The sequence below is a fragment of the Neomonachus schauinslandi genome, chromosome 9 (assembly GCF_002201575.2).
Source record: "Neomonachus schauinslandi chromosome 9, ASM220157v2, whole genome shotgun sequence".
NCBI lineage: Eukaryota > Metazoa > Chordata > Mammalia > Carnivora > Phocidae > Neomonachus > Neomonachus schauinslandi.
In genome coordinates, this window is record NC_058411.1 from 39,679,102 (window position 1) to 39,692,979 (window position 13,878).

Genomic DNA, 13,878 nt, shown 5'->3' on the forward strand with positions numbered 1-13,878 from the left:
GAAAGGTAGAAAAGGGACCATAAGAGCAATGTGTTCCAGAGAGTAGGAAAATATGCTTCACTTGCCAGCAGTGAGACTTACAGAGGATAGAATCGGCTCAGTACATATAAAAAACAATGCAATGACTTTTGGTTAAATATGATGGGTAAAACATGCATGTATCTTTTCTCCCTAATGAAACTTCATAAAAAATGTATGTAAAAGATGTTTTTTTTAGGGAAAAAAGTTATAAACTCACAAGTACAGAGACTGGCAGAGAAGATATCCACAGATAATAAGCATCAACAAATTTTTAGAAGGTGTAATTGGATAGATTTGTTAACAGGAAGGGAAATATGAATAGCAAGTGCCTGCAAAAAAGCATACCATGAAAGCAAGACGTTCTCTTCACAGGAGAGACAATGCCAGGGCAAGTCTTGGGCATTGGAGGACCCTGATACCTTGAAGCTGAGATGAGTCATGGGGCTGAAGATTGGTTGAAAATCTTTATAACAAGCAATGAGACCTGCAGGTCAGATGCCCTCTTCTGTGCAGCTGAGTGACTATTCCTTCCAACAGATTCTAAACTGCAGGATAGCAAATATGACTGAGGGTAGAAGACAGATGCTGTACAGAGACTCCCTTCCACTGCTCAGCTTGACGAAGGCTGCCAGCCCGTTGTGTGTGACTATTCTGTAATCCCTTCCCCACTCTGAAGAAGGAGGTGGTTGGATTCTTCTCTAAGGAAACCAAACCATCTCAGAGAAAAGCCCTACATAATCTAACATTTGAGGATTCCCCCAACAAAATGCCTGGTCCCTTCCTGATTACTGTGTAGTGAAGCCCACCCAGGAACTGAAATTTTAGTGCCTCATGCTTAAATAGGATTAGACAATCAAAGATCACCAGACACCTCAGGAAAAATTCCAAAATGAAAGGTAGAAACTAAAGCAGACAGAAAAACAGAAGTTGATGGAAACATAGATGACACAAAGAATCTGAGAATACTTTTAAAGATATATTCTCAGAGAATATATATTCTCTCTATATTATATATAATGTGTATTTATAGTATCTACATATTATACAAAGTATACATTCTATATGTTATGGAGGATATAAAAGTTATATTTGTAGAGGAAAAAGATACTGCATTTATGAAAAAAGAACAAGATGCTTAAAGAAAGAACAGAAAACAAGACAGAGTTCTTAGAAATGAAAAATATAACAACCAAAATTTTAAAATTCCATAGGAGGATTCTAAGAAAAGTTGAGGAAATCTCTCCAAAAATAGAACAAAAAATAAGGAGGTGAGGAACAGGATAAAAGAGTAAGAAAATTAGAAGACTATTCTGAGATGTTGACTATCTAACAGGAAGGCCAGAAAAAAGAAGATAGAAAAAAATGCAAAGGATAAAGTTATCCAAGAAATAATACAAAAATATTTCTCAGAATTGGAGAATATGATTTTTCTATTTGAAAAGGCCCATCAAATGCCCAGTGCAATTTTTGAAAGAAAAGACACTAAGTACATCACTTTGGGATTTCAGGAGGAAAAAAAAATATCCCAAAGGCTTCTAGAGAGAAAAAGCAGATCTTACACAAAATATTAGTAATCAGAATGGTTTTAGACTTCTTAACTGTAATATTATACTAAACGTTAGAAGACATTGCCTTCAAAATTCTGAGAGAAAATACTTTCCAACATTAGCTGCCCATCCAAACTATTAGTCAAGTACAAATATAGAATAGAGCTGCATTCAGATATATAAGACCTCAAAATGTTTCATTTACTCTGTCTCAAGAAGTTAGTACAAAACTTGCTTCAGCAAAGAGGGAATAAATCAAGAAAAAGAGGACGATGTGAAATTCAGGGAACAGCAGTCCAGCATAAGGGGGATGAAAAGGAAAGTCCCAGGTGTTCAGCTGTGCAGGAGGCCTAAAGAAAAACAAACACAGAAAGCAGTGGGGAAGGGAAGGTGAATGGAGCTGATAGATCACCTAAGGTGTTTGACCACATGAGAAGTAATATTTGGAAGATTTTACAATTCTATTACAGATTTTAATGAATTAATGTGTACATGGAAAACTAAGCAAGTAAAAAGTGAGGCTATTTTTAACTCCTAGAAAAACAAAAAATTATACCAGAGAGGAGGTATAATTATACAACACCATTTGTCTCATCTGTGAATAATATTTACATTGTCATAATCTAAATAGTTAAAATTCATTTTAAAAAACATGAATTTATGGGGAGGTTAGAAGGGGGAAACATAGAGGTAGGTTGTAAGTGTGGGAGGGGGACATGGGAATGGGAGTAAGCATTCTATGTTCTCTTCTATATTAGGAAGAAAGTAGAAAATGTTTTAAAATGACAAATCAAGAAATAGCCATATAAGCATTTATTAAAAAAATGAAAGAAAAAGTCAAAATGAGTTTAAAAATGGTTAATTCAGAGGAGTCAAACATAAGGGTGGGTACTACATTGGAAAGCATCTGACATCTGTTTTTTGTTATAAGCCTTATAATAGTATATGACTTTTAAAATTAGGCACATGCCTTATTTTCATTTTTTAAAGCTAAACATTGTGGGTATTTATTTTTTCTCTTATAGCACAAAAGCAGGAGCAGAATTTACTAAGTGATTACATTTCTCAAATGGCAAAAGACTTTTCGAGATATTTTAGCAACACGGTAAAGAGTCAATGCATTGCTTCTTTCATTTATTAGAATACTGATATATACAAACTGTAATTGTGTGCGTGTATGTATGTATGTAAACATAGAGACTCTAGACGCAACTAACATGTAATCATGGGAAAATCATTGGGGGTGGGGCTCAGTTTTCTTATTTAAGTTAGAAATTGGAAGATGCTTTCTAAGGTTCTTTTCAGATCTGTTATTCTGTAATTTCCTGTGAAAACCAGGATAAGTGCACAGAGGTTGCAGAGGTGGGGAGGGAGTGGTCTATATGAAATGAGAGAAGGTAAAGAGACGTTTACTACCTTTTTAAAATGTATAATCAGTAGTTAATGATAAACATATGTGTGTAGAGTTGGCCAGTTAAAAATAGAAACATTCTATTTTTTGAGATGCACTGATATCAAAAGTAACTTTTAACATGTTGTGGATATAGAGAAAGATGAAGGGGAAGAGTACTAGTAAGTATATTATATATGCTATTGTATTTTCTTAGTAAGATTCTGCTAATGATGATTATACAATGACTAAAGATTATGTGATTTATAACAGTATAATGACTAAGAACCAAATACAGAATTCAGTAGAAAATTCTGAAAAATCCATAAAGTAATATTCTTTTCTCCTCAAGAAATATGAAATTTTCCCTGAAAAAGGCTCAATAAAGTCCACTTCTTTCTCCCCCATTTTTGCCATACAGTTGTTCATATATCAAATATATTCTATTTTATGAAATTGTTTCAACAACTTGTCTTAACTTCCCAGAGTTTATGAAAAAATTTCCATAAATCAGCTTTGGAGTTTTATTTATTTTTTATTCAGGTATAATTAACATATAGTGTTATATTAATTTCAGGTGTACAATATGATCTTTCAACAATGCTATACAGTACGCAGTGCTCATCACAATAAGTGTACTCTTAATCCTCTTTACTTACTATACCCATCCTGGCACCCACCACCCCTCTGGCAACCACCAGTTTGTTCTCTGTATTTAAGAGTCTGTTTTTTTGTTTGTGTACTTTTTTCTGTTTGTTTTGTTTCTAAATGCCATGTAAGAGTGAAATCAATATGGTATTTGTCTTTCCCTGGCTGACTTATTTCACTAAGCATTATACACTCGAGGTCCATCCATGTTATTGCAAATGGCAAGATCTCATTTGTTTTTTTGGCTGAGGAATATTCCATTCTGTATATATATACCACATCTCCTTTATCCATTCATTTATCCATGGACGCTTAGGTTGCTTCCGTATCTTGGCTATTGTAAATAATGCTACAATAAACCAAGGGGTCGATATATCCCTTTAAATTAGCTTTTCATATTATTTGGATAAATACCCAGGTAGTACGATTCCTGGATTGTAGGGTATTTTTATTTTTAATTTTTCAAGGAAACTCCATACTGTTTTCCACAGTGGCTGTACCAATTTGCATTCCCACCAAAAGTGCCCGAGGGTTCCTTTTTCTCCACATTCTCGCCAACACTTGTTGTTTCTTGAGTTTTTTGTTTAGCCATTCTGACAGGTGTGAGGTGATATCTCACTGTGATTTTGGTTTGCATTGTCCTGCCGATGGGTGATGTTGAGCATCTTTTCATGTGTCCGTTGGCCATCTGAATGTCTTCTTTGGAGAAATGTCTGTTCATGTCTTTTGCTCATTTTTAAATTGGACTACTTGGTTTTTTAGTGTTGAGTTGTATAAGTTCTTTATATTTTTGGATACTAAAAGTGTATGTCAGATATGTCATTTGCAAATATCTTCTCCCCTTCATCAGGTTGTTTTTTATTTGTTGATTGCTTCCTTTGCTGTGCAGAAGCTTTTTGTTTTGATGTAGTCCCAATAGTTTATTTTTGCTTTTGTTTCCCTTCCCTCAGGAGACATACCTAGAAAAATGTTGCTATGGCTGATGTCAGAGAAATTACTACCTGTGATCTCTTTCAGAATTTTTATGGTATCAGGTTCCCCATTTAGGTCTTTAATCCATTTTGAGTTTATTTCTGTGTATGGTGTAAGAAGGTGGTTTAGCTTCATTCTTTTGCATGTAGATGTACAGTTTTCCCATCACTGTTTGTTGAAGAGACTGTCTTTATTGCATATTCTTGCCTCCTTTGTTGAAGATTAATTGACCATATAATTGTGGGCTTATTTCTGGGCTCTCTATTCTGTACCATTGGTTTATATGTCTGTTTTTGTGCCAGTACCATACTGTTTTCATTACTATGGCTTTGTAGAATATCATGAAATCTGGGATTGTAATACCTCCAGTTTTGTTCTTTTTAAGCTTGCTTTGGCTATTCAGGGTCTTGTGATGTTCCATACAAATTTTAGTATTATTTGTTCTAGTTCTGTGAGAAATAGTATTTTGATAAGGATTGCATTAAATCCGTAGATTGCTTTGGGTGGTATGAACGTTTAAATATTTGTTCTCCCAGTCTGTGAGTATGGGTTATCTTTCCATTTGTTTGTGTCATCTTCTATTTCTTTCATCAATGTTTTATAGTCAGAGTACAAGTCTTTCACCTCCTTTGTTAAGCTTACTCCTAGGTATTTTATTATTTTTGGTGCAATTGTAAGTGGGACTGTGTCATTAATTTCTCTTTCTGCTACTTCATTATTGGTGTATAGAAATGCAACAGGTTTCTATATATTGATTTTGTATCCTGCTAATTAATGAATCCATTTATCAGTTCTAGTGGTTTTCTGGTGGAGTCTTCAGGGTTTTCTATATAGAGTATCATGTCATCTGCAAACAATGAAATTTTTACTTACCAATCTGGATACCTTTTATTTCTTTTTCTTGTCTAATTGCTGTGGCTCAGACTTCCAGTACTATGTTGGGGTGGGGGGGGAAACTTGTGAGAGTGGACGTTCTTGTCTTTTTCCTGATCTTAGGGAGAAAGCTATCAGTTTTTCACCACTGAGTATGCTGTTAGCTGTGGGGTTTTCATATAAGACCTTTATTATGTTGAGGTATGGTCACTCTAAACCTACTCTGTTGAGGGTTTTTATCATGAAAAATGTCATACTTTGTCAAATGCTTTTTCTGCATCTATTGAAATGATCATATGGTTTGTCTCCATTCCTTTGTTGACATGATGTATTATGTTGATTGATTTGCAAATATTCAACCATACTTGCATCCAAGGAATATCCCACTTGAATCTGGATGAATAATTTTTTTAATGTACTGTTGGATCCAGTTTGCTAGTATTTTGTTGAGGATTTTTGCATCTGTGTTCATCAGAGATATTGGCCTGTAATTTCCCTTTTTTGTAGTGTCTCTACATGGTTGTGGTATCAGGGTAATGCTGGCTTCATAGAATGAATTGGGAGGCTTTCCTTCATCTTCTATTTTTTTGGAATAGTTTGAGAAGAATAGGTATGAACTCTTCTTTAAATGTTTGGTAGAATATACCTGCAAAGCCATCTCATCCTGGACTTTTGTTTGTTGGGAGTTTTATGATTGCTGATTCAATTTCATTGCTGGTAATCAGTCTGTTCAAATTTTCTATTTCTTCCTGATTTAGTTTTGGGGGATATGTTTCTAGGAATGTTTCCATTTCTTCTATGTTGTCTAATTTGTTGGCATATAATTTTTCATGATATTATTTTACAATCCTTTTCTGTTTTGTTTTCTGTGGTGTTGGTTGTGATTTCTCCTCTCTCATTTCTGATTTTGTTTGAGTTCTCTCTCTCTCTCTTTTATGATAAGTCTGGCTAACGGTTTATCAATTTTGTTTACATTTTCAAAGAACCAGCTCCCGACTTTATCCATCTGTTTTATTGGTTTTTTTTTCTTAATTTTTATTTCATTTATTTCTGCTCTAATCTTTATTATTTCCTTCATTCTACTGGCTTTGGGCTTTGTTCTTTTTTTCTAGCTCCTTTAGGTATAAGGTTAGGTTGTTTATTTGAGATTTTTCAATCTTCTTGGGGTAGGCCTGTGTTGCTATAAACTTCCCTCTCAGAACAGCTTTTATTGCACCCCCAAAGATTTTGGACTGTTATGTTTTCATTTTCATTTGTCTGCATGTATTTTTTTATTTCCTCTTTGATTTCTTAGTTGACCCATTCATTGTTTAGTAGCATATTTAAGTTACATATATATGTTCTTTCCAGATTTTTCTTGTGGTTGATTTCTAGTTTCATAGCATTGTGGTTGGAAAGGATGCATGGTATGATTTGTCTTTTTGAGTTTGCTGAGATTTGTTTTGTGGCCTAATATGTGATCTATTCTGGAGAATGTTCCATGTGTACTTGAAAAGAATATGTATTCCACTGTTTCAGGATGGAATATTCTGAATATATCTGTTAAATCCATTTGGTCCAATATGTCCTTCAAAACCACTGTTTCCTAGTTGATTTTCTGTATGGATGATCTATCCATTGATGTAAGTGGGGTGTTAAAGTCTCCTATTACTATTGTATTACTATGGTTTCTTTTTTGATGTTGTTTGCTATGTATTTGGGTGCTCCCATGTTGGGGGCATAAATATTTACAAATATCTTCATGTTGGATTGTTCCTTTTATGATTATGATTCCCTTTATGATTCTTTTTCTCTTATTACAGTATTTTAAAGTGTATTTTGTCTGATATAAATATTACTATCCTGACTTTATTTTCACTTCCATTTGCATGGTAAATGCTTTTCCATCCCTTCACTTTCAATCTGCATGTGTCTTTAGGACTGAAATGAGTCTCTTGTAGGTAGCATATAGATGGGTCTTGTTTTTTTAATCCATTCCATTACCATATGTCTTTTGTTTGGAGTGTTTAGTCCATTTACATTCAAAGTAATTACTGATAGGTATATACTTAGTGCCATTTTGTTACTTGTTGTATTGTTGTTTTAGTAGTTCTTCTCTGTTCTTTTTTTCCTCCTGCTTGCTGCTTTCACATTTTGCTGGCTTTTTTAGTGACATACTCAGATTCCTTTCTCTTTATTTTTTGCATATCTATTACTGGTTTTTTATTTGTGGTTTCCATTAGATTTATATAACTTCTTATACATATAGAAGTTTATATTAAGTTGATGGTCACTTAAGTTTGAACCTATGCTAAAAGCACTGAATTTTTACTCTCTCCCACCCCCAACATTTTAGGTATATGGTATCATATTTCACATTCTTGTACTTTGTGAATCCCTTGACTGATTTTTATAGATATACTTTTATGCTTCCTACTTCCTTAGTACTGCTTATGGTCTTTCCTTTCCACTCAAAGAATCCCCCTCAGGCGCCTGGGTGGCTCAGTTGGTTAAGCAACTGCCTTCGGCTCAGGTCATGATCCTGGAGTCCCGGGATCGAGTCCCACGTCGGGCTCCCTGCTCAGCAGGGAGTCTGCTTCTCCCTCTGACCCTCCTCCCTCTCATGCTCTCTGTCTCTCATTGTCTCTCTCGCAAATAAATAAAATCTTAAAAAAAAAAAAAAGAATCCCCCTTAACATTTCTTGTAAGGCTGATATAGTGGTCATGACCTCCTTTAACTTTTGATTGTCTGGGAAATTATCTCTCCTTCTATTCTGAATGATAGCCTTGCTGAATAAAGTATTCTTGGATGCAGGATTTTTTCCTTTTAGACTTTAAATATATCATGACACTCCCATCTGTCTGTGATGTTTCTGCTGAAAAAAATCATCTGATAGGCTCATGGGGTTTTCCTTGTATGTAACTTTCTTTTCTCTTGCTGCTTTAAGAATCCTCTCTTTATCACTACATTTTGCCATTTTAATTACCACATATCTTGGTGTGGACCTCCGTGGGTTGATTTTGTTGGGGGTTCTCTGTGCATCCTAAATCTGGACGTCTATTTCCTTCCCCAGATTAGGGATGTTTTCAGCTATTATGTCTTCAAATAAATTTTCTGCCCCCCTTTTCTCTCCCTTCTCCTGGGATCCCTATAATGTGAAAGTTATAACACTTGATGATATTGTTGAGTTCCCTTAATCTATTTTCATTTTTATTAGTCTTTTTTCCTCTCTCCTGCTCAGCTTGATTGTTTTCTATTACTTTATCCTCCAGGTCACTGATACATTCTTCTGCTTTCTCTAGTTTACTGTTTATTCCCTCTAGTGTATTTTTTATTCCAGTTATTGAGTCCTTCATCTCTAATTGATTCTCTTTTATGTTTTCTATCTCTTTGTTGAGAGTCTCACTGAGGTCCTCCACTCTTTTCTCAAGTCCAGTGAGTATCTTTATGACCATTACTTTATATTATCATACCTATTACTTATTTCCATTTCATTTGTCTCTCTTGCTGTGATTTTATCCTATTCTTTCATTTGGGACATATTCTTCTGTCTCCTCATTTTCACTAACTCTCTGTGTCTGTTCCCATGTGTCAGGAATATCAGCTATGTCTCCTGCTCTTGAAAGTGGTGGCCTTATGAAGAAGAGGTCCTGTAATGCCCTGCAGTGCAGTGTTTCCTGTTCACCAGAAATTGGTGCCTCAAGCGGTCTCCTATGTGTGTTGCATGCACCCTACTTCTGTGGTGGAACCATGTTTGCCTTCAGTCCAGCTGTCTGCAATGGTTCTCTCTGACTATTGTGGGCAGGACTTTGTCCCTGTGCTGTTAGTGAGCCAGTCTGGGGTCTCCTTGGGCTTGAGCTGAGTCAGACTAGGCATTTGCCGGAGCTGTGGTAGCACTGAACTGTAAGGTGCTTTGCAGTGTTGTCCTCTTGAGAAGCTTTCATTGGTGGGTGGGGCCTGCAGTCAGACCAGATGTCTGCCCCCAGCCCACTGCTGGGGTCTAAATCAGACAAATGTGTATGGTTATCTTCCCCTCTCCCTGGGACAGGAGTCACTTTGGAATGGTGCTGGCCTCAGTCAGGGATGCTTGCACATTGCCAGGCTTGGGGCACTGCTTTGGATGCACTCCTGCTAAGGGTGGGTCTACAAGAGAATATGGGTGAGGGCATGTTGTTAGAAAATTGTGTGCTGGTCTGCTGCAGGAGGGGACCTGTGGCCTGGAGAACTGCCAAGGGCAGGTCTGTAGAAGAATGCAGAGGTGGGGCATGAGGTGCCAGCAAGGTCACTGCTGGTCTGCTGTGGGAGGGACCTGGAGCCACATTAGAAAACTGCCTTACCAGATTGGAGGGGGTGGGGGTGTGAGGAACAGCATAAGGGCAGGGCGTGCTGTTAGCAAGCTAGGCAGGAGTGTTCAGGCTGCACTGGTTCCTGAAGGTGTCTATGTATCTAGTATGGGGGTCTGGGAAGGGAAATGGTGCCTGCCAATCCCTTTGTTCTTGGAGAAGTCTCCCAAAGATCCCTGCCCCTCCAGTACATGCTCTGAGATTGGTAAATAAATCTCCTTCCTGTGTACCCCAGGCATTTTTCAAACTGCCACTTCCATGCTGCATCTCAGTGGAGCTGTTTGTTGTGATTTATCTTTAAGGGTGGGAACTCAGTTTTCTATTGCTCTCCACCCATCCCAGAGCCCAACCCACTGATTTTTAAAGTTCTAGGTGTTAAGCCCCACTAACTGTAAGAACTCACAAAGTTAAGCCCATCTGGTTTTTAAAGCCAATGTTGTGGGGATTCATCTTCCCAATGCGGGCCCCCCATGTCTGGGGTGCCTGGTGAGGGGTCTTTTCCTTTCCCTCTCTATGCCTATAGTCCCTCCCTCCTATGGATCAGTTTGGCTCCTGACCATGTCTCTGCCCTTGCTATCCTTTTCAATGTGGCCTCTTCTCTCCATTTAGCTGTGGAGAGTGTGTTCTGCCAGTTTTCAGGTTGTTTACTGGGTTATTTGCCCTGATGTGGGTGCTATCTATGTGTATCTGTGGGACAAAGTGTGCTTAGGATTCTCCTATTCTGCCATCTCTCATTGTGGTTTTGATTTGCATTTCCCTGATGATTAGTGATGTTGAGGATTTTTTCATGTGTGTGTTGGTCATCTGTATGTCTTCTTTGGAAAAATCTCTTTTCCTGTCCTCTGTGCATTTTTTAACTGGATTGTTTGGGTTTTTTGGTGTTGAGTTGTATAAGTTCTTTATATTTTTTTTATATTAACACCTTATCAGATATATCATTTGCAAATATCTTCTCCCATTCAGTAGGTTGCCTTTTGTTTTGTTAATGGTTTCCATCACTGTGCAAAACTTTTTATTTTGATGTAGTCCCAGTAGTTTATTGTTGCTTTTGTTTCCCTTGCTCAAGGAGATATATCTAGGAAAATATTTTTATGGCTGATGTCAAAGAAATTACTGCCTATGTTTTCATTAAGAATTTTATGGTTTCCAGTCTCACATTTAGGACTTTAATCCATTTTGAGTTTATTTCTGTGTATAAGGTAGTAAAATAGTCCAGTTTCATTCTTTTGCATGTAGGTGTGCAGTTTTCCCAGCACCATTTATTTTTATTTTTTAAGGGGGGAGGAGGGTTAGAAGAAGAGGGAGAGAGAGAATCTCAAGCAGACTCCATGCCCAGCATGGAGCCCAACTTGGGGCTCAATCCCACAGCCCTGAGATCATGACCTGAGCTCTGAAATCAAGAGTCAATGCTTAACTGACAGAGCCACCCAGGTGCCCCCTAAAAGCACTAAGTTTTTACTAACCCCGCACACATTTTATGTATATGATGTCATACTTTACATTTAAAAAAAAATTGTGTATCCTTGGGCTGATTTTTATAAATATAATTGATTTTACTCCTTTTGTGCGTTACCTCCATACTGGTTTTATAAGTGATTAATATACTTTTACTATACGTTTGAATTTACTTGTGAAATTTTTTTCCTTTCATAGTTTTCTTACTCCTGATTATGCCATTTTTTCCCACTTAAAGAATTCCCTTTAACATTTCTTATAAGGCAGGTTTAGTGGTCATGAATTCTTTTAACTTTGGGAAACTCTCTCTCTCCTTCAATTCTGAGTAACACCTTTGCTGAGTAGAGTATTTTTGGTTGCAGGTTCTTTTTTCTTTCAGCACTTTGACTATGTTATGCCACTCTCTTCTGGCCTGTAAAGTTTCTACTGAAAAATCAGCTGATAGGTTTATGGGATTTCCCTTGTATATACTGTTTTCTTTTACTCCTTTTAAAATTCTCTATCACTATGTTATGCCATTTTAATTACTATGTGTGGACCTCCTGGCGTTAATTTTGTTGGGTGCTCTCTCTGCCTCCTGGATCTGGATGTCTCTTTCCTTTCTCAGATTAGGGAAGTTTTCAGCTATTATTTTTTTCAAATAAATTTTCTGCCTCCTTCTCTCTCTCTTCTGGAATCCTTACAATGCATATGTTATTATGCTTGATGACATCACTGAGTGCCCTTAACCTATTCTCATTTTCTATTATATTTTTTGTTTGCTTTTCAGCTTGGTTGCTTTCCAATACATCTGTCTTCCAGATCACTGATCTGTTCTTCTGCCTCCTCTAATCTGCTCTTGATTTCCTCTAGTGGACTTTTCATTGCAGTTATTGAGTTCTTCATCTCTGGTTCTGTTTTATATTTTGTATCTCTTTATTGAAGGTCTGAGATCCTCCACTCATTTCTCAAGTCTGGTGAGTAACCGTATGACCATTAATTTGAGTTGTTTTTCAGGGATATTGCTTATCTCTGTTTCATTTGGCTCTTTTGCTGTGGTTTTATCCCTGTTTTTTTCATTTGGCACTTATTCCTCTGCCTCCTCATTTTGTCTAACTCTGTTGTTGTTGTTGTTGTTTTTCTATGTATTATAAAAGTCAGCTACATCTCCTGATCTTGAAAGTAAGTAGTGGCCTTATGAAGAAAAGGTCCTGTGGTACCCAATGGTGCAGTGCTCCCTGTTCACCAGAGCTGGGCACTTCAATGGCATCTAACCTTTGTGGGTTGTGTTCGCCCCACTGTTGTGGCTGAACCACGTTTCCCTATGGTCAAGTCCATTGCAATGGCCCTCTTTGCCTGTTTTATGTACACCAGGCAGGGTTTGGTCTCTGTGCTGTTAAAGGGACAGTCTGGGGCTGCTGAGGGCTTGTAGTTAGGTGATGTCAGCATTCAAACCAGATGCCCCCTCGCAGCCCATCTGCTGGGGCTGTCATTGCACAGAGCCGTAGGTCACTCTCCTTTCCTTGTCCCCTGAGAAGCTTCATTGGTGGGCGGGGCTTGCACTCAGATCAGATGCCTGCCCCCAGTCAGTCTGCTGGGGCTGCCAGCTCACTGATCAGCAGGGCACTCTCACTGTGCTGCCAGCCATAAGGTTCAGCTGCTGGGACTGTGGGTACACTGGCATGTTTTGTGGATATCTTCCTCTCCCCCCAGGGCAGGAGTCACTTTGGAGGGATGTCTTCGGAGTTATGGCAGGTTGGATTGGGCCTGTCTGCAGGGGAATACAGGGGCAGGGCTCTAGTCAACAAGATAGGTGGAGAGCATTCATGCTGCTTCCTGCAAGTGTCTGGCGAACAAGGTTGGGGGTAAGCAGGGAGGAAGAGAAATGGCACCCACCACCACTTTTGTTCTATAATGGTCTCCTAAAGATCCCTGCCCCTCCAACATATGTTCTGAGATTAGTAAATAAATCTTCCTGTATACCCCAGGTGCTTTCAAACAGCTGCTTCTATGCTGTGTCTCAGCAGGATTGTTTGTTATGGTGGCTTCTGAAGGGTGGAGACCCGGTTTCCTACTGTCCTCTAGCACTCCAGCTCTCCCAGAGTTAAGCCTACTGATTTTTAAAGTACCAGAGTTAAGCCCTGTTGATTGTAAAGACTCATGAATTTAAGCCCCACTGGTTTTCAAAGTTAAATGTTATGGAGACTTGTCTTTCCAGTGTGGGTCCCTCATGCCTGGGGTGCCTGGCATGAGGTCTGATCTTCTGGCTTCTTGTGGTATCTCTCCTGTTTGTGGTTGGTTTTGCTGGGGTTTGGGTTCCCAACCATGTCTCTGCCACTCCTACCCTTTTCAGTGTGGCCCCCTCTCTATGAAAGTCAGTTCTGCTAGTCTTTGAGTCACTTTCAAAGATAGTTGCACAGATATGGCTGTTAGTTCAGTGTGTCCATGGCTTGAGATGAGCTCAGGATCCTCTTACTATACCATCTTCCCAGAATCGAATCAACTCTGGAGTTTTAAATATCAAGTTTTTCTAAGGGAAGATATACATAGCCTCTGCTGATGATTCAGGAATTAATTATAACCCCTCTCTGAATGTGGTTCAGGCAATCTAATACACTGGTGCCCTGTTTATTTAACTCTGAGATAATTGTGGGTTTTATGTTTGAGCAG

At 38.0% G+C, this 13,878-nt stretch overlaps 1 protein-coding gene across 1 annotated transcript in view; it reads left to right on the top strand.

Moving 5' to 3' along the window:
- Positions 1–13,878, top strand: part of CCDC175 (coiled-coil domain containing 175) — a 63,280-nt gene that overhangs the window by 37,836 nt on the left and 11,566 nt on the right. Inside the window, exon 15 of the mRNA XM_021701383.1 lies at positions 2,594–2,673. Within this exon, the coding sequence (XP_021557058.1) occupies positions 2,594–2,673 (80 nt within the window). The remainder of the gene's footprint in view (positions 1–2,593; positions 2,674–13,878) is intronic.